Source organism: Molothrus ater, chromosome 9 (assembly GCF_012460135.2).
Source record: "Molothrus ater isolate BHLD 08-10-18 breed brown headed cowbird chromosome 9, BPBGC_Mater_1.1, whole genome shotgun sequence".
NCBI lineage: Eukaryota > Metazoa > Chordata > Aves > Passeriformes > Icteridae > Molothrus > Molothrus ater.
Window position 1 is genome coordinate 6,890,088 of NC_050486.2, and position 23,439 is coordinate 6,913,526.

A 23,439-nucleotide genomic window follows, 5' to 3' on the forward strand; every position below is an offset into this window, starting at 1 on the left:
GCAGTCTGCTGCTTCCTGCCCACCTTGAGTAACCTACCATGCACTGTAACATCAAATTCCTTTTCATGTTCTCCCGCCTTGTTTGCAGCCACACATTTATAGCGGCCGCTGTCTGACACTTGAGCTTGAGAGATGACAAGTTTCTGTCCATTTAGTAAGACCTTGTGTCCAGCCTCCTCTCCAACTGGCTGACCATCTTTGAACCATCTACCAAAAAGAAAGTTCCATTTCAGTAGTCATTGAAAGTAAGATCAACAACAATCTTAAAATAGGCACAATTCTATTAAACAGAATGTCTCAGTAACTCTGTTTGCATTTCTAGAGAAGTCTGGAAGCATCAGGTTGTATTCCTCGTGTCTGAGTGCCATAAATTGTAGGGTTTATCAGAAGGGAGTATTAGGGAATGGCCACTAAAAACAGTGCCAGAAAGGTGACAGCAGATACCACCAGAGGCAGAGAGGAATTCCCAAAGCAAAAGCAATCATGGGTGGCAGAACAAAGGGGACATTAAGTTGCATTAGCAAAGGACAAAGTTTTCTCTGCTCTTCTTTTCTATCCTCATCTCCAGGACATGGATATTGGCACAACAAACCAAACTACTTTAAAATGAAATCCTGATGTTGCCAAGTGAGTGCCTGATGGTGCTATCACTGGAGCCAGGAGTTTGTCTTCTACTCATTAACCACCACTGATTAACACAGGTGGCTCATTAAACTCACCTAACCAACCAGCAGATTTATTTCTATTTTTCTACTGTCATACCAGTGCCCTTACGTGATAGTTGGTGAGGGTGTCCCTCTTGCTGAACAATCCAGCTCCAAAGGGCTGTGGAGAATCACAATGTAGCCCAAGAGCTCATCCCCACCTTCCACAAATGGTGGCACTGTAACAGAGGAAAATCCACCAAGCGAAACATTTACACATCAGAAAATTTCAAACAAGTCTCTCTCAAATAGCACTGTTAAACACACACTGATTCATTATGAACCACTGTTCCTTTCTGAAGGGAAACATCTGCCTAGTGACATTCTGTGGCTGCAAATCACTGCTCTCACTTTTTTACTTTCTTGTTTGGTTGTGTTTTCCAGATTCTGTCAAAACAGCCTTGTGAAAGGAAGGGAAGGGAGGGTGCTTTTGGCACCCTTTGTCAGCAAAACAAAGATGCAGAGGATTGTCTTCCAGGTCCTCTTCACCCTGTCTCATCCCTTCTGGGAAGGGAGCACTGCCACACAGCTCCTCTACGATAACAACCAGTGACATTTACCTGCAGAAGCAGAAGGGATGCTCTGCATCTGCATTCAGTATTATGTTCAAGTGAGCAAAACCTAAAAATCAGTTCTTTACAGTTCTCTTCCATGTCAGGAGAAGACCTCAAGACATTCAGAAGGGACTGCTGAGATACAGACTGTGTAATGGATTCAAGATATACAGAAGAAAAAGTTGGTTTTTTTTCAGTATAAAGTTCAAAACTTGCACAACACAAATTCAGAGAAAAATGTCCTCTCCCAGAGGCAGCTGCTAGGTGATATTTCTAATGGATTTCTGTGATGTTCTTCTCTGAAGACAAGTAAGAATTTTAGAGGTTGCTGAGAATATTTACCTACCACATGCACAAAAATCCTTCAAGAACTAACCTGAAAGTACAAGTCTTAAACTGCCCTGTAGCCCTGAACAGAAAACTTGTGCAGTGCTAGTTCAGCTAGACAGAGAGCATGACTAACTCATCTTAAAATATTAATACCAACAGAAATAAAACCATAGATTTTATGGACATTTTTTCACTTTAGGTTTATGGGAACCTGAAAAATCTGCAGCTCACACACCTAAGACTTCAACGTCATACTTGATTTCTTGTTCTCCAGCTATGCTTGTGGCCACACACCAGTACTGGCCCTGGTCTGCCTCGACAGCGTTCAGGATCTCCAGCTGCTTCCCCCCAGCCAGGACACGGAGCTTGTCACTTGCTTTCACAGGAACTCTATCTTTTAGCCAGGTCAGGAGAGGGGGAGGGTTGCCAGCAGCCTTACACTCCAGCGTCAGGGAATTCCCAGCAACCACCTGCCTGCTCTGGGCTGTGTCAGCATCGCCCTCAATTACTGGAGGAACTGCAGAAAGGAAGAAATATATTGCAAGCCATTAATTCTGTAGCCAGAAAATGTATTAAGAGAAAATGGTCTTGTTCCACCCCCTCTGGCTCCATCTGCCATCACGTCACGCACAATTTCACGTGAAAATTTGCTGCTGGGGCAAGGCAAACCAGAGAAGTCAGACGATGTAGCTCAAAATTGACCAGCTGTACAAAACAGAGGATATGCAGTACTTTAAGAGGGAAGAACTAGACAAGAAGGACTTAAAGGAGTACAGTAAAGATCCCATCCAGAATGGTTCTTTCAACTAAGTATTTCTTAGCATGCAGATGTGAGATAGAGAATGGAAATACATGGAAGAGAAATAGCTAAGTAGAAGAAAGCATGGCACCAAGCCCAGTGAAGGGAGGGCAGGGTTAGATGGCATATAGGGAAGGAATTGCTCCCTGTGAGGGTGGGAAGGCCCTGGCACAGGGTGCCCAGAGAAGCTGTGGCTGTTCCTGGATCCCTGGCAGTGTCCAAGGCCAGGTTGGATGGGGCTTGGAGCAAATCTGGGCTAGTGGAAGGTGTCCCTACCCATGGCAGGGGTGGGACTGGATGGGCTTTAAGGGCCCTTTCAACCCACACCATTTTATGATTCCATGAAGTCAAGAGCTGGCAGAGAGTCCCATAAAGCAGAAGGTCTAAATCTCCCTCTACACAGCCCTGCCAACAGAGGCCAGAATTTAATCACAGCCACTGCCAGGCAGCAGAGGCTGAAGATCTCTTCCTCAGCCGTTCTGTGGGAGCAGTAAGGCAGCCCAGGAGCTGTCCCTCACCATAGACATCCACGTGGAAGAGCTTCTCTGCGGCCCCCGCAGTGCTGCTGGCGCGACACGAGTACTGGGCAGAGTCTGACACCTGTGCCCGTGGGATCTGCAGGAACTGCCCTCTGTCCACATACAGAGCCTGGGGGCTGGAAATCACACGCTGCCCATCCTTGTACCAGGTGATGGTGGGCACAGGGATTCCCTTGGTTTCACATTCCAGATTTATCAGGTTGTTGAGGAGCACAGATACTTCTGTGGTAATGTTTCCTCCCTTAATACTGGGGGGGACTAATTCAAAAGACAAAAACAACAACATTAAAGCCTTAGACTACAAACTATGTGCAGATTTAAACAAAACATTAGAGTGCTGTAAGAATAAAATATCTTCATCAGCCTTCCAACTCTTCCTGCTGTGCTTTGTTTGGTTCTTTGCCCAGCAGAGCTCATCTATCACCTGTACAGTTCTTCAAGCCACACGGGGTAGAAAACATGAAGAGAACACAAAAAAAAGGCCATCAGGCTCCAACCTGAGGCAGGTGAGGACAGCTGGGCCTCCATGCCTCCTGCAATGCAGTTGGGTAGCCCTTTTCCCTGTCTCCAAAGAAAGAGCAATCCCTGGATGCCTTGGGAGGTGCATCTTCCCAGCAAGGATCCTGCTATTGAAAATACCAAACACACCCAAGAGCCTCCACAACGTCAGTGGGAACTGCTCCATGCTTCAAACTTTTGAGGATGAAGTCAGTTACTTTGAGACTAAGTATGAGCTTAATAGTCTTGCTTTATGTTCCTATTTTTGAAGCTTTTTGGCCCATAGTCATTTCCCTCATTCTCTAGGCAGCAGGACTTGGATTTTTCTAGCAAACAAGCTCTTGTGTAAATCAGCCAATATAAAGAGTCCGTAAATCTCTATAGAAGCAATAAAAACACAGTGCAATTGGCAACGACTAAATTTATGGCTGCTGAAAGGACCAGACACATCTGGCAGACACATTGACTCCTCTGCTGCCAAACATGCTCAGTACATCCACAGATTCCTCTGACTTCCACAGTGGTCATTGAGAACACCACTGCAGAAATGCAAAGTGTCTGTTAAGGGATGGATCCCCACCTGAGACAGGTCCTGCAGTTACCAAAACACAATGAAATATTTACTAATTAAACATGTTTTGTATCAAAAACCCCAAATCCACTGAATACCCTGAAACGCACCCAGTTCAACGGCAACTGCACTTCTCTATTAGAGATGAGGAATGGTTTTAATATGGTGTTTTGGGAAAATATCAAAGCCAAAAGCAGGGCTAAACAGCTAAAACAAAGTAAGAACTAGCAAGAATTAGCACTGAGGTTCCTCACCTATTCTGTGGGCTTCTGTTTGTCTAGTGACTAATGAGAAATACAAAAGTAAAGAGAAGTTCCATTCTGCTGTCACAAATTCATCTTTCTTGAAGAACCTGAAATAAATCTACTCATCTGCAAGGATTTTACCTGTGGGGAAGTGGGGGAAGCTGTTTTATTCCTCTAATCTCAGAACAGCCACAATCCCCTGAAAGTCCTCCCAGGATTCTCTTTGTTCCTGATAGAAAAAGGTCTCACCAAGACTGGTGTGCAGCCACATTCCTGTGCCTATGGGTGCTCTGTGTTTTACAAATGTCCCAGATGAGGGAAATAATGCACATCAAGTTCAGAAAAACACACACAACGTTCAGGAACAAATCCATAGCAAGGGAGGACTCGAGAGCTAACAGACTCAAATCCCTAACCTTCACACTCCAGGCACAAGAATTTGTGAGTCCCATGAAGTACAGGGTGTCATCCTGGCACCAGGTTAAGAAAAATAAGACCAAATGTGTATTAAAATCAAAATCTTAATAATTTTCCCCTCCCTAAGATTAAAACAATGAAGACAACATGATAATAAAAATTCAGTTGAAACTAACAGCACAATCTGAGAACACCTTCAAGATTTTTTACTTTCACTAATTAGAAAAAGAAGCATATAAGCAACATTTCAGGGTGTTTTTCCAACCCTGCAAAAACTACATCCCTACTTAACTTCATACATAAAAATACTTAAAAAGGTCGGTTTGTGAACACATGACTATTAAATTAAATTTACACACAAACTTTGTAGCATCAGAGACTTAGTTTGCATTTGCCTGAGTATCGCCATTCAAACAGAAACCTTAAGAGTAGAACAAGAGGATCTTCTGGGATCAGGCATTCCATAAACTTACCGTGGACAATGAGCCTGACCTCCTTCACTTGTTTGCCAGCAGTGTTGGTGGCACTGCACTGGTAGCGACCCTTGTCAACCCTGCGAGCACTCTTGATCTGGAGAACTTGGTCCCTGTCCAGGAGCTCAACATTGGGATCACCCAAAAACAAGGGCCTGAAACAGAGACCATTTTGCTTCACAGAATTCTGCCCGCACCCTTTCAGCACTGATTTAAACTGACAGTAAGAAGAAGAGGTCCTTTGGTGGCAATAATCGTACCATTCCAGAGTGCCATTTAGACTAAATTAATAGCTTTAATCACAAGAACCAACATGCAGTGACAAGCTATTATGATTAACTCTACTCCTGACTTCTAAAAGAAACCAAACCACAAAAAGTACTTTTCTCAGACCTCCAGGATGCCAGAGCCAGAGTCACACACCTGACCTCAGCTCCTCTTCCTAATTTATTTAGTCAGGCCAGGCTTTTGCTGATAACGAAATGTCAAGTACTACACAAGAACAGCACATCCACAGCAAAGGGTAAGGAACTGTCACAGCAGAGTATCTGTGAGTCCTGAGCAATGCCTATACTAAACCACCTTGTTAAACACCAAAAACACCCAGCCCAGCTGGGTTTTAAGGTAATGTTTAAGAATTCTTCTGCTGTCCTTTCCTGGAAGATGAGATGAAGAACTGAAAACATGCAGGCTATAAATGTTTTCAAACATATATATGTACATATAACCTTTCAGACCTTTAATGTATATATGCAGAACTGCACAAGGCACTAGGCAGCAAAACATCTGATATGAGTTCTATCTACCACTGAAAAAATCACCTCAGCTAAACAACTACATTTTTAATTAATAATGTTTGAAAAATAATCCAGGTAGAATAACTCACAGAAAAAACTCAAAGAAATGGTTCTGCTTATCTTGCTTCAACCACCATCTCTCTCCAAAAACCCAAAATCTGCTCTGCAAGTGCCAATAATGGGTGAGTTCAGAAAGGAAAGTGGGATGTTAAGTTTTGATTAAAGAATTTACTACCTCACACCATCCCAAATTCTGTGACATTAAGTTAACACGAAGTAATTAAACATTGCACCTCCTTCCTCTCTGCTCTAGGAGAGGAAGAGCCTCACACAAACTATAAAAGCTGCAATATACTCACTTGCCATCCTTGAACCAGTGAATGTCAGGATCAGGGAAGCCTTTGGCTCTGCATTCCAGACGGATTTCCTGGTTGAGGATGACTGCCACTTCACCAGGGCTATCGGCACCTATTATGCTCGGTGGAACTTCAAAAAGACAAACATTAAGGAAAGACTGGTATTTAGCCAGGGAACCTGTGCCCTGTGACTGAAGGGAATGCAGCTGGATTTTACTATTCCCTTAAAACACCTTTAGTGTTTACTGCAGAGGGAATTCTGCAGATCACAACAGCGTGTCTATTGTGACAAGCACTTCTACACCTGCACTGGTGAACTGTACCAGGGAACACCGCTACATCACACTGCACACCCCAAATACAAAACAAAGCACCAAAGCCCAGAAATCAAAAGCAATATTTTGTCTGTGTTGCTACAAAAATGGCAAAGTTTAAGCACTCAGTGCTTCAGCAGCCAATAATTTGTGGGCAGTGAGTAGAAGAATCTATTTATAATGAGCTTAAATTTATTGGCTTCTTAAATATCAACTGTTTTTCCAATCACCAACTAAAACCCAAACCAAACAAAAACCAACCCCAAAGCCATGGAACTAACCAAGTATATGGAGGTTAAACAGCTTCTCAGAACTTCCAGCTACGTTTATGGCTTTGCATGAATACTGTCCTGCGTCCTCAGTAGTAGCTTTCAGGAGCTTCAGTATCTTCCCATTGTGCAAAATCTGGAGAGCACTGCTTTCCACAACCTTAGAGGAACCCGAGACATTAGCCTTATGTGATCCAAGCTACAGCAGCCAAGTATCACAGCTGGATTTTTATAAGAAAATGGTAGTTTTAGTGGAAGGATAATCTGTTTCCCCTTTCAGTTTCAGCACTAATCTCCTGCCCTGCTGCAATGTATTCAATATGGTTTATAGCTCAGCCTAGGGCAGGGAGTGGGGAACTCCAAGAGGCAGCAATGGGCAGTCCCAGGAATGCATAAAGGGACCTGTCCTCATCTTAAGCTACGACTTATCAGCTACAAGTGGAAACAGAGGACTCAAGGATAATCCTGAGGAATTCAATTCACCTCCAAGTTCTTATTTCTCCATCTACAGAATGAAAAAAATGGCAGTATTGGTCCCCTCTGCAAGGATTAGAATCTACAATACTGGGGGATTGCCAAGGTCAATTCCTAAGGGAATACTGAAAATAAAGAGCTTACATTTGACTTAGAATTAATGGATGAACCATATTTAGCTGCCTTTTTGCATGGTCTTCTTAGAGCGCTTAAACTTACATAAAGGCATTTATCTGTATTTATTTTGAATGAATTCTCATACCAAACCCTCAAAAGTCCACAGTTTGATTAATTCAACATACCTGGATATCATCCTTATACCAGGAGATGACTGGAGAGGGGTTACCAGTTACTTCACAGAAGAGACTTACAGGGTGATGAACAACCACAGATGTATTTGTCACCTTATCTTGATCTCTAATTTCAGGAGGAACTGCAAGAAAGCTCAACATTATGACTTAAGTCTTCTTATTCCAGTGCTTTCCCCTTTCTTCCTTTCCATCCCAGTCAAGGACCACTATAAATCAAATTTTCTCAAACCCTCCTCATTCCCTTCCCAACATTTCCATTTGTCTTTAGGTCTGGACATATCTCCCTGCATCCTTTCTTCTCTTTGCCAAAAACAGTCTTCTCTTGCTCAATAACAGACTCCCAGGGAAATTCACTCAAACACAAGCACCATCAACATTTTAAGAGAATAATCTTAAAATTAATCTGAAATTTAATTTTGAAATCTAGTATTATTTGTTTAGCATATGAAGGAAGCCTATTCCAGAGTTATCCTTCCTCTTCACTGGTCCAGTCATGCCCAAGAACCCCATCTATCATTTGTCCCACTATGAATGCAGAGAGAATGGCCTTAAATTGTGGATTAGAAAGTTCCAACCCCACTGAGGAGCCCTGCTGGTACAAGATGGAATTCCTGCCCTTCTCAAAACAAGGATATAATCCTTCTCAGGTATTAGAACTTACTGTCATGGGAAGCGAACAATTCTGGAATAAAAGTAGTTTGTACGGTTTCTATTTACTAACTAGGATTCTGGAAGAGGAAGAATACCAGCAAATAGAAAATCTCCTAGTCTATGTTCAATCTGATGACTCTTCTCTCATTTGAAATGCAGATCTAGCCCTCAATCTCTAACTTCTACAGTACAAAGCTTCATTTGCTATTCGCATTAAAATTTTGAAGTAATACTGGAGTTTCTATCAAATAAGATCCTTGAGCAAAACAAAGATGGTTTGTGCATAAAGCCACAGCCAAAACGGGGTAAAAGAAAAACTACAGAGAGTATAAAAAACTCAGAAAAATAGGAAGTACTCAGATTTTATAATTCAACAGCACAAGGGCAGATTTGGGCCATGCAATTTGCAAGAAGAAAACAGAAGATACTTTCCCGAGGCAGCTCCCCAAGGGCTGTGTGTATTATTTACCATGGACTTTCAGGCTGTATCTCCTCTGTGTGCTCCCAGCCTCGTTGGCTGCCACGCAGACATAGTCCCCACTGTCTGAGGGTGTGAGGGCAGCTATGACCAGCAGGGTCCCATCCTCCAGCACGGAGAGTCCCGGCTCAGCCCCGCTCAGCTCCCGCCCGTTCCGCAGCCATTTGATGGCAGGTTTGGGAATACCTGCAAGGAAAAGGGGAAACGACCACAAATGCTTCCCTCAGCTCAGAACAAGATTGATTCAAACAACTCCTGCTGCTTGCTGGAAGGACAACACACAGGGAGGCCAGAAGCTTCCAAGAGGAAGCTCCAGCTGTTACAGGATGATTTTAACATTAAAAATCTTCATCCTAAACACTGTAAAATCCTTGTTGGCTAGCAATGACTTTCCACAGGACTTCCACACACAGTGCTGATTTAAATCACTGTTAGTTTGAATTTTTCCATATAAAGCGTACATGGAAAATACTGTGTGAATTGGACATTTTTACAGCAGTATTGTAATGTGCAGATAAAGATCTTTTTGTCACCAAGACATTCACCTTTTGCAGGGCATGGGAATGCAATGTGCTGGTTGGCCACTCTTTCTTGGAAAGGGCTGTTGAATGGAGGGTCCAGGTCTTCAATAGTGGGAGGCTCTGAAAGAAAATTAGACCCAAAAAACTGCTTGATCTCTGCTCCAAATAGAAAAATACAGTTTGACAATACATAACACTCAGTCTCTCTCATTCACACGAGGTCACATTCCAATAACCCTCTTTACATTGACTGGAATGGGTACTGCAAAAGTAGTTTCTATTTCAGTGGGAATATTTAGGAAGTAAGCAGGACAAAGAGGCTTTCCATCTTGATAGAAAATATTTCTCTTGAAATCTTGCTAAATTTATTTTCAAAGCAATGTTTCTGCATAATCTGAAAAATATTTTAACTGTTTTTTTCAAAAATATTATTTTAACTGTTTTTTCCCCACACCACATATTTTAGTGCTACTGCCATCCTTTGTTCTCAAGTCTCATTTTAAACTCCTGTGCAGACTGAGAGTATATGAAGCATATTCTTTATAATTAAATAGTTACTGAGAGTTCTTTGTTGCCTGTAGGAAGCATTTCTCAGCATCTCTAATCCAAAGGGATTAGAACATTGCCTTTAGACTTGCAAAGAAGAAACAATTCCTGCTTAGCTTAACTCAGTCACGCTCCATTGACATCTGTCAGCCCTCAGGTGAGGAGCTGCACTACGTATTTAAATTGGCACATTGATCACTTACCCTTTTACCATTTCAACATCATTTTTGAATTTAAATATAGAGAGAGTGTGTGCACACTTTTTTTTTTTATTTCTGTAACCTCTCCAAAGACTAGTTGCTCATTCTAACTCTCCTCAATTACCATCAGAACATAACATCTAAACCAGATGTGGCTTTTGCATCACGTAACAGTGGGTGAGAGAAAGCCCTGCCCTGCAAGGCCCTACCCCACACCAGTCTGGGCCAGGGAAGGAGCATGGCCCCAAACGAGTACCTTGCACTTGTACTGTGACCTCTGCCGTGTCACTGCCAGCACTGTTGGTGGCCACACAGGTGTAGATACCAGCATCAGGGAGCTGGACACTGCTGATGGCCAGAGCTCCATCTGGGCTCTGCAGGAACTTGCCCCCGTCTGTGGGCACGGCACTTGTGCCTCGGAACCAAGAGACCGAGGGGGCAGGGACGCCCTGGGCACTGCAGGGAAGCTCCACTCGCTGCCCAGCCTGCACTTTCAGAACTCGAGGCCCACGCTGGATCCTTGGAGGAACTGAGGAAGATAATTTCAGTCCACAGAAAAGTTAAAGAAACAACATACAGGATCATTCTACAAGCTGGGAGAGCTGGGGTGTTCAGCCTGGTGAAGAGAAGGCTCCAGGGAGACCCCAGAGCACCTTCCAGTGCCTAAAGGGGCTCCAGGAGAGCTGGAGGGACAAGACAAGGGAGAACTATTTTAAACTAAGAGAGGGGAGATTCTGACCAGGTATAAGAAAGAAATTATTTATGCTGAGGGTGGTGAGGAATTGGCACAGGGTGCCCAGAGAAGCTGCGACTGCCCCTGGATCCCTGGAAGGGTCCAAGGCCAGGCTGGACAGGGCATGGGGCACCCTGGGATAGTGGGAGGTGTCACTGCCCATGGCAGGGGTGGCACTGGATGTCCTTTTAAAAGTCTCTTTCAACTCAAATCATTTTATGATCCTATGAAATTCTTTTCTATTTTTATCATTTTACAAAATGTTCCTTATTTACTGAAATCAAATGCCCTCAGGTGACTACAAGAGCAGCCCTGCATGTTCTCTGCACAGAACAGGACAGGAGATACCTTGGTGCTGAATTTATTTGAACAAGCTACACTGCACAACTCCCATGAGCACTGTCATATTCTGAGCACACTGGAAGAGCTGCGGGTACTGGCTCTTCATAACACAAAACAATTCAAAAGCTTTTATGATAGAGGTAATCACATTTTCCTTTTGGAATTTTAATTTCCTTTCCCTAATCCCTGATCTTTGTATGTTTCCAAACACAAGTTCAGACAAGAGAGACAAAATATGACTGGAAGTGATTTTGCTGGTCCTACAGAATAATATCAATTCACCATAAGTCTTTTGCCACAATATTTTTTTTCCTAAGGATCACTGGCAATAAAAAGACTTGAAAAAATGCCTGAAACAATAACAAGTGACATTTTTCCACACTTGACATTGTGTGAGTGTTTAAGAGACAGTGATTGGGCCCAGTGTGGGAAGAGCAGGAGAGAGACAAAGGAGCAATATGAGATAAAGGTAAGGAAAGAGAGAGGGACACAGGTCCTGACTGGAGCCACTGGACACCTTTACACATGTCTATGTATTTGTGGGTGTTTATACAATATTTACTTTCAACAAAATCAATAACTCACATATGAGGTTAATACAACCTGAAAGAAAAACAGCTGAGAGGATTTATTGTCAATTAGGAAAAAACTTTAGAAACATCTTAAAGATGCCCAGTTCCATGTGGAAACTTGCAGATGATGAACCCTGGAGTTCCAACTCACCATGTACACTGAGCTTCACTGACTGAGTCACGTTCCCAGCAATGTTTGTGGCGACACAGACATACATTCCACTGTCTGAGACTTGGGTCTCGCTGATCTTCATCGACCCTGAGGGGAGGAAAGTGTGTCTGGAAAAAGAAGAAGCAGATAAACTGTATAAATATGGACATAAAGGTGGAATGACCTCTCCCTGCACGCTGCTAATGTTTGCTATGAGCTTAAAATAACACCACTCTGACCATATTACACAACTATGACTTATATTTACTCCTCTTTTTTCTAACTCTTTATGGAGCCCCCATATTCAGAATACACAGCAAATATCTAAAATTTAAGATCCAATTACATAATTTGGTTCTAGCTATTTCATATGACTTATTAAATGTGATAGAGGCAGAGAACTTGAGCTCTTCACCCTCTTGTTAAAATTTTTTGTTCAGCTCAGGTCAGTAGGGTCAGAAAGTTAAAACTTTTATTACTGCTTCATCCTGGCAAAAAAGTGATGTTACATTGATTCAAGATGAAAAACAGGATTTTGATTCAGAACTGCCAGTTCTGGTGTTTATAGGAATTGCCATTATTCCCCAGTAAATAATTAACTACACAGCATTAAGTTCTCCCACAGTTCTGGTCACAGATCTGAAACACCAGAAGCTACTTTGGCCAGCTAAGCCAAAATCTTCTGTGAGAGTCAAAGGTGATAGACAGAGAAAATAAGTGAGGAGGAAAGAAAAATGACAGCTAAGGATTGACGAGAAGAAATCCAAGCCTGCCACTCCAGAACTGGTGGATCATCTGTTCTCTTTTCTTGGCACTAATTAGGTCAACGTTATCACAAGGACATAAATGGTGAATTTGGGGATTGTAAGGCTGGAGAGATGAATGAAAGTGAAATGTATTTTCTCCAGTGTAAAATCTGTCTGAGACTACAATTCCTCCTCTGCTGTCTGTATCTTTCCAAACTTTTTGGCACTTTTTTAATAAGCCCGAAAGACAAATTTCTGAGGCAACTTCTCCTACTTGATTTTGTCCAGTAATTACATTTGCTTTCTGATAAAAGTTCCTTCATATCTGATTTCCCTCTCCCTTTGTTTAATGTTCACATTTCTAACAAGATCTTTGGGTGGTCTCAAACAGTTCTGTTTGGACTAATCTGTAACTTTTGCTGACATCTGTAAACAATTTTATGGAATGGGCTGAGCTGGACTTCTGTTCCTCTGGACAACTTGGATCTCACCACAACAGCCACGAGCAAGTACCCTAATTTATCAGTGTCTCCTGAGGTAAAACAAGGACAACTTAGAGACGAAGAACGCAGATTTGTTAGCACATGCAACACGCTCACAGGACATAGCAGAAAATCCCTCATGGATTACTGACAACAAGCCAAATCCCTGCACATGAGCCTCCTTCAGCAGACATAGTGGCAAAAGATCTGCTGAGGCTGTCACAGGCTCTCTGGAACGTCTCCAAGGTGCAGGTTTGGCCACAAGGCAAAGAGGACCTCCAGTACAACTCCTTAGGTCAGACACTGGCTGATTCCATCCATGGGATCACTGGGAGACTCCAGCAAGCACAGTGTGCCTGTGGGCAGCCTTGCCATTCCCTGTTTTATGGACACAACTGGTGCCTGGCCCTTCTGAGGGACTCTGAGAAGCAGAAAGCAGCAGCACAGCTGGTGACACTATCTGGCACTCCAATGGGGAGTGTCCAGGGAATAGCCACCAGCTCATCTCCCTCTTGTTCTGTGCAACATTAAATAATAAGGGAGAACTCCAACACTGTCCAACACAGTCCCCAGATCTTCATTCTCTAAGGCTGTCAGCTCAACATTTTACAGGTATTTAACTCTGCTTTCACATGTTCGAAAGTCTCTGGTGAGTTTTTGGATCCAAAATACAGCACACAACATGCCCTTGTCAGTACACCCAAACATTTATCATCATCATCTGTATCCTACTGGCAGCCCAGGCTTCACGTAAATCACAGACAGTGCTCCCCTGACATAAATGTGAAGTACATAAGAAAAGAAACACGGTTTTTAAACAATTATAACCATGCACAGATGATGTTGGTCTCTGGGCTCTACCACAGTACAAATACCCAGGATCTCTTTCCTCCTGGCCCCCTGAGATTGGATATAAGCACATGCTGGAATGGGAGCTGTGCAACCCTGCACAGGCTTAGCAGGCTTGGGAAAGAGAGTTTCAAGACCCAGTGCAAGAGGTCAGGTGGGACAAAGTAACACAGTAACACCTTCTGAGCGATCCTGTGGCAGTCAGAAATCACACACCCTTCCAAAATCCTGACAGTTTAGAGGCAGTTTCAGTTTTCTTTAGTTTTTCATCAAACATTGTTACCTTGGAGAGAATGGAGATATGAGCTGCATTTCTTTGGCCCAGGTAATTATGGGGGGTGGCAAGCTCCTCACTTCACATGGAAGTGTGACATCTTCCCCTGCAGTTACTGAGACCTCTATGGGTTTATCATGCGCATTTCCTTGCTGGTCTCCAGGCCTGGACACTCTGGGTTTCACTATAACATGGAACACATTAAGAAGCTGCAATGAATATACGTATTTGTACAAATGTAACACCATACAACATCTCTCTTTTTATCAGGTATAAAACATTACAGTCCTGTTTTAATGACCTGTCTGCAATAGAGATAAATCCCTGCCATGCTGCTGTACTGTGCCTGTAGCTCAGACACAGACTGATGCCCACATGGAACACCACAAACACCAGAAAGCCTGGACTATCCATTCAAAAAGATGGACACAACAAATGGCTGTAATTCCTGTGTGTGCTGAGCTCTGTACTGCATAGGTAGTTAGCAACCACTCCCTGGACTGTTACACAACAGCCCCAGTAACTCCAAGCCATAAGAGCCCTGCAAAGCACACCTACACCTGAACCAAATTTTAATAACATTGGATTGATGATGACAGGAAGGCTTCAGACTGGTGGGATTAAGGGATCTTCATTCCTCTCCCAGCAGGAAATTCTACTCCTGTACAGATATTTCCTATCCACTTCCATAAAGCTGAAATTATGCTCAGCCCAAGGTCTGTGACCTTGAGGTAAGAGGGATAAGGAGGCTTTAAGGGAATTATAATGACTGAGGGACAGGCCTTTTGGGATCAGCCATGTACAGAACTGCCTGGTTTGGGGATCCAAAAGCACTACCTAGAGAGGAGTTCCCATGCCATGTGTTCTGGGTATGTCTTTCTCCCAAAGCACTGGCTGGGTGGCAGGGGTAGTGCAGCTGAGCTGAGGTGACACCCACCATAGACAGTCAGCTGCACCTTCCTGGTGGCATAGCCAGCAGCATTGGTGGCAGTGCACACGTATTCCCCGCTCTCTTCTCCCCCTGGGGACACCACATACAGGCTTCCATCCGACCCTGCCGAGAACCTCACGTTGCTGGGAAGGATTACCTCTCCTTTCTGTGGAAAGAAAAATAATCAAAGTCCACAGTGCCTGGATTTTCCAAAATAAAATACAATTATTTAATTGTAATCATTTAATCCAAATTACAATTATTTAATTCAATAAAAGCTGCTTTTATTTTTTCAAGGCTGAGATGGACAAAATATCTCATATCAGCAAAGAAACTTGGCCATAAAATTCCATTTACACAAACTAATTAACTACAATTGACTTTTCACAGTCCTTGACTATCACTTTCTAAACAGTAACAAGAACAGAAGCAGAGGGATTCTTACGCAGAAAACTTACTACATTTTACAGACCCAAAGTCTTAAAAGAAAATTTAAAAAATAATAGTGAAGAATAATAATCAAGATTTTAACTGAGTTAATTTTGACATTGATTTCTGATGTCAAAATGAATCTTGTATACATTACAGAAACTTGTTCTTGGTCAGCTGCCTCCTCCATGTCTGCGGTTGAGTAAGTGATAAAATAAAGAAAAATAAATCCTCCAATATTCTCTTCCCTACCAAACCAACAGTTAACCATGTTCTATTTCTTCTTTGAAACAAAGCTGTTCCCAAGGTCCCAATCAGTTACATCTGCACAACTTTTGAGACCCAAAAGTGCCTCCACACCATATCATGTGAGCTGTAACATAACCCAAATACCTATTACTATCCGAAATTATCCTGTTCAAGCAGGAAAAAATCCTAAAACTGGCTTTAAGACAAATTCCCTCAAAGGCTGAGGACCTCCTCAGTGCACATCTTGTCAAGGCCATGACCGAAAAGTCATGGGTTAACAATGCCATTATTAAATACACTTTTCTCAGAGAAAAAAGTCAGAGCTCCACAAGAAAAATGAACTCTCAGCCTGTGGCAGGCTGCCTAAAATCAAATTATCAACTCACAACAGGAACAGGAACAATTTCTAAAGTGTAAACCCCATAAAGATACAGCGATAACCTAAGCCCTGCCAAATAATGGAACATTGAGCTGTGGCAGGACCACGGCCAAAAGCTCTGCTCTAAGAAACAAAAGCAGCTCTGAACAAACAGAGATTTCCAGGTTCCTCACAAGTGCAGTTTTCAGCCATGTTCTTTGAGTATAGTGTTTATGGCAACTAAATTATGTGTTCAACCCATTTTTCAGCATGATCAGCTCAAAGGTGAGGAGTTACCTTGGACCAGACAATGGATGGCTTGGGAACTCCACTTGCTTTGCAGGGCAGTGTCACCGGGATTCCTTCAATGGTGCTGAATATCTGCTGTCCATGCTGAATGACAGGCACGACTACAAACACAGGCAAATATTAAAGACATGCAGAACACATTTCAACATGGAACAACTATTATGATAAAATCCTTATATTCAATTACTACTTCCTACAGGCAAGGAGGGTTTGGGACCTTTTGGCCTCTTCTCCAACCCTAACATGGACAAGGAGCCACTTTCCAGCCTTTCAGGACAGAATAAATCCCTGTTCACTACAGAGCCTGCCAGCCATAGGCTCATCACTGCATTATGTACACAGTTTTAAATCAACTGCAGGTATTCCACTGACTGAAATTACTTCAGAATTGCTTTGTCACATTATCCTCTGATAACATTTTAGGCTTTGCTTTGCAAAATCAGTATCAGGAAGACAAGAAAAACCTGAATTCTCTCACTCAGTTGAGCTTCCTTTGAACTAACACAAAAATAAGGTAAGATTTAAGGGTACAATACCAAAACCTAGATATTTCTAAGCACGTACAAAGATATTCCTTTTTGTTCTCAAGCTCTGAAACATCCAAGAAAATAAGTGTTGACATGGAAAATCTTATGAGTACTTGCCTGTACTAAAAATTTATAGTCATTCTTTATATAAAAGGAGGTTTCGGTATCTTCAGTGAAGCTCAAAATAAATCTCCCATGATTAATTTAACATGTGAGAAAATTTAACATGTGAGAAACTATGAAGTGATTGTAGCCTCACAAAGTTAACACAAATATGCTCAGCTGAAATACAGATGGGTTACCCAAAATGCTAACACTTTGTCTTGCTGTCAGTGCAGTTTTTGGTATGTTTTAATTAAAGGGAAAAAAATAAGCAGGAGGAGAATGGGGATGACACCAAAAACAACAAACAAATTATGACTTTTGCCAAACTCATAATTCATTTTCTTTCATTCTAGTTCTCCCATGAGCTGTGCTTCCTTACACCAGTTATGAAACATTCAGACAGCACTTCTCATGGTTTTCCAGCCAATTCCCACTTGCACCTGCTTGTTAATTAAACCAGATGAAGACTGCACAGCACAGCCTCTGAATGAGGATCTTCTGCGAACACAAAATAGTTTTATTTGATTTTACTTCAAAAACAGTCTTGATCACTCAGCTCTTCCCTGCACAGTGGACCCAGTCTCCCCTGTGTCACTTTACAAAGCAGCATCATGCCAGAAGAGGCACCGTGGGCAGCTGTAAGTGCAGCGAAGCAGCGAGAGCTGCTGCGGTCAGTGCTGCCCCTCCTGCCCCAGGCTGGAAGGGCAGGCGGCTGCTCACCGAAGACGTGGACAGTGGTGGTGCTGTTGCTGGTGCCCGCCACGCTGCTGGCCATGCAGGTGTAATCCCCCCCGTCCTGCAGCCGAACCCGCTCCAGGTGCAGGCTGCCGTCGCTGCGCACGCTCACGTAGGGATTGGGAACCAGCTGCCAGAGGAGAGACAGAACCTTTCACTGGGAAATACTCCTGATGGTGTGCACTTGGGGATGCTGTGTGGCTCTGCTTGGCTATGTCACATTGTTAAAAATTGTGTTCCTGCAGAATTTTACTAGAGCTTTTCCTACTTTCCATCTTTCATACAAAGCTAATTTTACTTAAGAGTTTCAGTAGCACCTTGTATTTACTGCTGGAGTGAGAGTAAGAACTGCAAGAGACACTGCCACAGCATATCCTGTTCTGCCACTCCTGCTTTTAATGAAGCAAACCCAAATTTAGCTCAATTACTTCACTGTATTTTTATTGGTTATTCCAGTAATTGATAAGTGCAATGACTTGTTCTTCTTCCACAAGCAGACTATTTTCCTTTACAGTTATCAAAACCTTCTAACTTCCATATCCATCAAATAGATTGGCTCTGAAGCAAGCCATTGTGAAAGAGAATTGTAACTTTCACCAAGGAGTAACCCTTGAAGAGTTATGTATCCTACAGCAACATCAAACACCCTGAGCTTGGCAGCATAGCCCTCCCTCATAAAGAGTTGTTAGAAAGCAAATCTGTTCCAGTCACACTCAGAAGCAGCTGAATTCTTCTCTAAATATAACTTACTCCAACACTTTCCTTGGAGCACAGCGTTTCCCAGCAGTTTACAATGACAGGAAACCAGCACTACTAGAGAGAGGAATTAGCAACTCAACAAGGAGGATCCTGCCAGTATTTCTCACAGAGCTTTACAGCCTGTGCTCCTTGCACAGCCTAAGGAAAAGCCAGTGATTCCCAGAGACACCTAAACTGAGCTGGAAACCTGAACAGGGGTCAGGTAGCACCAGGTTCTGCTTTGTGACAATAGATTAGGCATTTTGCTAGAGTATTTTAATTCCAGTTGTGTAGAAAGGGTTTTAGGAAGAAATTAGGAACAAAGATAAAAAGCAGCCTCATAGGGTACAATCAGAAATTTTAGTATTAAAGAACTGAAGTTTGATTCACACAACGAACCCAGGTGTGGTGCCCACAGCATCCTTCTAAAATCTCTGAGTGATTTGGGAAGGGACCATAAAGATGACCTAGCTGTGTCTGCAGGAGGTATAAACTGGCAATGGTATGTTCCCAAGGGGGAAAGAAAACACACTCATTCATGCTCTGAGTACAGCAACACCAGGAAAGGAGGATATGGAACAGGGATACTGGTATTTAATTCAGCCCATCAGCAACAGGAAAAGTCAAGATGTTAAAACATCCTAAATCTACAGAAATTTTCCGGTACCTTTATTTTAAAAAACCCACTTTTGTCATTCTAGTAGGTATATTTCACTAGCGTTCCCATATTCAGAGTCCAAGGCTGAAGTTCATGAGCTAGAAAAATGCATAAAACTTCTTTGAAAGGAAGCAAAAGAGAAGATAAAAGGATAACTCACAAATACTTTGGTTCCAAGTTCTTTTCTAGACCTCCACATCCCTCACTGCCATCTCCTATTCCCTCATCTCTACATCAGGGTCAGAAATTTCCTGGCACGGGCAGCAATCACATTAACTTTTCTAAATTAAACCAAGCTGTTATCATGCCTTGAGATGTCAGTTGTAGCTTTCCTCTACCAATAAATCTTACAGGAAACAAAGTAGTCTTACCACCACATTGTTTTTAATCCACCTCCTCTCTGGAATGGGGTTCCCAGCAAGCAAAACACAAGGCAAAGTGAGCTGCTGGCCCTCAATGACATTGGCTGTGGCTGGGCTTGCTCCAATCAGAGGAGTGACTTGAACAAAAAAAGAGAACGAGAAGAAATTACTAGGAATTCTTATATATTCATGTAACATATTAAATTAAATCAGTATTAAATTGAAGACATGAGAAAAAGAGAAACAAATGTAGGGGTGGGGGTAGCACAGGAGAGATGGGAAGCTGGGGAAATACACCAACAGTGATCCTTAGTCTAAGGAATGGGAGCAAATGGAAGATGCTATTCAGCTGAAACTGGATCCAATCAAGGGTTTCCCTGTGAACTCTGGCACCAAGCTGATTTATCATTTTTCCTTACTTGGGCAAAATACTGAAGAATAGATGTAGTGGGTTTGGAGAGGACAAAAAGTAATTTGTAATTTCCATTGGGCATAAAATTGTGAAGGATCAGAAGAGAGGTCACAGCCCAGCAGAAAACCTGCACATTCTGTGAAAAGCCAACAGCAAACATGACTGGACACATGGCTGAGAAATTAAATTAAGTATTGGGCATTAAATAATACTTCTAAACAGGTAAAAACATGTCTATCAAACCCTACCAGTATTACTGGCTCTTGCAATAAGTTTGTAGCTAACAAATGGTTTCTTTGATGGCAGAGAGACTCTGTTCTTAGCCTCATGCAAATGTACACATTCCATTGCATTATTTATTCTTTTTATTGCCAGATGTCAAACTGAGATAACAAGCAAGCCTCTAACAGCATGGATATTTGAAAGAGAGTAGGGTTAAATGGGATATTGGGAAGGAATTGTTCCCTGGGAGGGTGGGGAGGCCCTGGCACAGGGTGCCCAGAACAGCTGTGGCTGCCCCTGGATCCCTGGCAGTGTCCAAGGCCAGGCTGGACAGGGCTTGGAGCAGCCTGGGACAGTGGAAGGTGTTCCTGCCCATGGCAGGGGGTGGCACTGGATGGGCTTTAAGGTCTCTTCCAACTCAAATCACATTGTGGGAATCTGTGGTGAAGGCCAGACATCTATTGTCTTCTTGGATCACCAAGATTCCTTCCCACTTATCTCAACACTGACACAACCACATTTATTGCTGCCTTTTTTGTTTGTTTGTTTTAAGATTAATTAAATAGCAGGAACTCCATCATTAGCATCCATCATTATGGTCATTTTTCATTCCTTAGTAAATGTACTTAGGAATAAGAAAAAATACATAGGATAAATCACTTCTTTAAGGTCCTAGATAAAAGTGCAGGTGGAATTGATTCTCACTACACAGTTAGTGTAGCCAGTCAAAAAAATGTTCTAACAAGCAAAATCCACTGAAATAAATTACAATATTCCAGGTAAATGTTTCTTATTCAGTTTGTATGGATGACACATAAATACAGCACACAGATAGGTCAGCATGTACGGACATAATCCCCAGGCATCCTGCCTGCGGCCCAAACACCAACAGTTCCCACTGCCACGCACTGCTCTTACCCAGTCCTGTCACTGTGACCGTGGCTGGCCGGGACTGAATCCTTCCAAACTGGTTCTCAGCTTCACACACATAAGTCCCTTCATCACTGACCCACAGATCTACAGGGGAAGAAAAGAACTGACTGCAGTATCTGAAATAATGCTGCCCCTCCCTCTCCACATGGACACCATGTCCCTGTCTCTCCCACCACCTTCAAACACTCAGCTTGAAACAAAGCACTCCTTTCCATCAGTCATCAAGTACAGAAGCAATGAAAATATAGAAAGGAATTAAAAGCTAATTAAGAAAACACAATAATACTGCTTAGCATAAGAGTGACTGAAATGCTGCAAAATAATCAAAATTACAAAGCCACTTGCAAAGTTTTTGATTATTACCCAAATTAGGACAGATCTAAAACACTGAGTTTGGAACCAATTCTCTACCAAAAAAAAAAAAACCCCACCAAAAATGAAAATTTGTGGATCCTCAGGATCAGAGACCACAGCCCATGTGTACTTCAACAAAGATTAATAATAGTTTACATGAAGAGTGAAGGCAATGACCAAACACAACTCATAGCAAAATGAACTGCATGTCAACAGCATTGATGTCACTACCACAAACACGATCTGTGATAGAAATCCAGTCTCTTTACACAGTTAACTTAATGTAGTCATACATTAACTTAAATGCCTTGCAAATGTCTTAGCTCCTCATGGAGTCTGTTCTTTAAATGTTGAGTCTACCTACTCTGGATGGCCAGTGCGCCCGTCCTGAGCTGGCTGCTGGAGCTGAGCACGAAGGGCCGGGAGAAGAGGGGAGCCCCATCCAGCCTCCTCCAGGTGACCCTGGGCTCAGGGTAGCCCTGCACGTAGCACGGCAGCGTCACGTTGGAGCCCAGATCCGCGGATTCGTCACCTGGCTCCTGCGTGAAAACAGGGGGAGCTGGGGAGAGAGCACGCACAGAAAGTGAGCACTGTAACGCAGCCATCCCATGCTCTAGCACCACTGATGACCTCAATTTATGTCCCACTGTGCATAGGTTTTCTTCTAACATTCCCAACTCTAGAAACATTTTAAATATCAGCGTTGCTAAATTCCTTGTCTTCTGCAAGCAGTGCCATGCGTTGAGAAAGCAGATGTGCCTAACAGGAACATTTAACAGGATACAATGTGTCAGGCCACAGGCAGATGGAAAGAATTAGGAAAAGAGGAGAGGAAGGGCTAAATTACAATAACCTCACATAGTAACTCAAGTTTCTGGAATTATTTTTGTTTGAGAATTTTGTTAGGTTGAGGTTTTAACAGCTTCCTCCTCCTGTGCCTCTCTTCCTCCCCATAACCTCTTTACTTTGCAAAAGACGTAAGACTGGGCTGAAAACAGATGGGTTTTAAGGTCCCTTCCAACCCAAACTATTCAATGATTCCAAGCTGGAGTCCAAATGGGACAAGGAAGCTGCTTAACCAACACCACCAAACGGTGTTCCTAGCACACACACAGATCTGTCAGAAAGAACTGAGAAGCCAAGGCACCACTCCCTGACCAGTACAGCAACTCAGCAATCTGAGTGTGCCCCATGCAGGTTTTAACTACTTACACCCAACATCCAGAGTTATCTTGCCAGCAGCTCTCCCTGCCTCATTGGTGGCCACGCACGTGTAGTCACCAGCATCCAGGTCTTGTGTTTCCTGGATCTTCAGAAGACCCCGGTGAGTATCAATGACAAGAAATGCTGATGCCCTCAACTCTAAGTCACCTAAGTCCAGATAGAAAAAAGGCAATATAACTCTTCATATCAAATATATGCCTATATTTATCAAAACTATCCCCACTAAACAGTGTCCAAGTTTGAGTTAGTTCACAACGTAGCAGCTTCACGAACTCAGCAGATGAGAACTCTGACTCCCACTCAACTGAGAGGAAACGTTCATTACTACATTAAATACATCTTTTTTAAATTTATTGGTTCCACAAGGTAAAGACAAATTCAAGTATCTCTGGGCAGAGATCAGCATTAGGACAGTGTGTCAGGCTGTACTTCTTCCCTAATTAGAGGCTACATGAAAACACAACAATAAGGGCTAGAGAAAAATAGTTTCTGATTTTTGTAGCATAAAGCTAAATGTTTTTTGAAAGAACAAACCTTATGTAAGCAGGCAGGAGGCTCAGCTTTGTTTTACTATTATTATTACTTATGCTACAGTGTGTTAATTCACCATATTTAAATAGAAGCAGGAATTTATGCCCTAGAGGTCAATGCCATTTCTTCTAGATTTAGAGAATTTCACAGGTCTTGTCACTGGTTG

The 23,439-nt window shown here is 42.6% G+C and overlaps 1 protein-coding gene across 1 annotated transcript in view; it reads right to left on the reverse strand.

Annotated features, from left to right (window-relative positions):
• HMCN1 (hemicentin 1) overlaps positions 1 to 23,439 on the reverse strand; it is a 164,245-nt gene that overhangs the window by 76,803 nt on the left and 64,003 nt on the right. Inside the window, exons 15-34 of the mRNA XM_036388148.2 lie at positions 22,731 to 22,889; positions 21,883 to 22,077; positions 21,150 to 21,248; positions 19,607 to 19,734; positions 17,825 to 17,969; positions 16,461 to 16,573; positions 15,134 to 15,293; positions 14,206 to 14,380; positions 11,846 to 11,973; positions 10,304 to 10,576; positions 9,326 to 9,421; positions 8,772 to 8,966; positions 7,643 to 7,773; positions 6,879 to 7,026; positions 6,287 to 6,413; positions 5,131 to 5,285; positions 2,906 to 3,184; positions 1,824 to 2,105; positions 775 to 883; positions 38 to 207 (exon numbers count right to left, since the gene is read on the reverse strand). Coding sequence (XP_036244041.1) covers positions 38 to 207; positions 775 to 883; positions 1,824 to 2,105; positions 2,906 to 3,184; positions 5,131 to 5,285; positions 6,287 to 6,413; positions 6,879 to 7,026; positions 7,643 to 7,773; positions 8,772 to 8,966; positions 9,326 to 9,421; positions 10,304 to 10,576; positions 11,846 to 11,973; positions 14,206 to 14,380; positions 15,134 to 15,293; positions 16,461 to 16,573; positions 17,825 to 17,969; positions 19,607 to 19,734; positions 21,150 to 21,248; positions 21,883 to 22,077; positions 22,731 to 22,889 — 3,267 coding nt within the window. The remainder of the gene's footprint in view (positions 1 to 37; positions 208 to 774; positions 884 to 1,823; positions 2,106 to 2,905; positions 3,185 to 5,130; positions 5,286 to 6,286; positions 6,414 to 6,878; positions 7,027 to 7,642; positions 7,774 to 8,771; positions 8,967 to 9,325; positions 9,422 to 10,303; positions 10,577 to 11,845; positions 11,974 to 14,205; positions 14,381 to 15,133; positions 15,294 to 16,460; positions 16,574 to 17,824; positions 17,970 to 19,606; positions 19,735 to 21,149; positions 21,249 to 21,882; positions 22,078 to 22,730; positions 22,890 to 23,439) is intronic.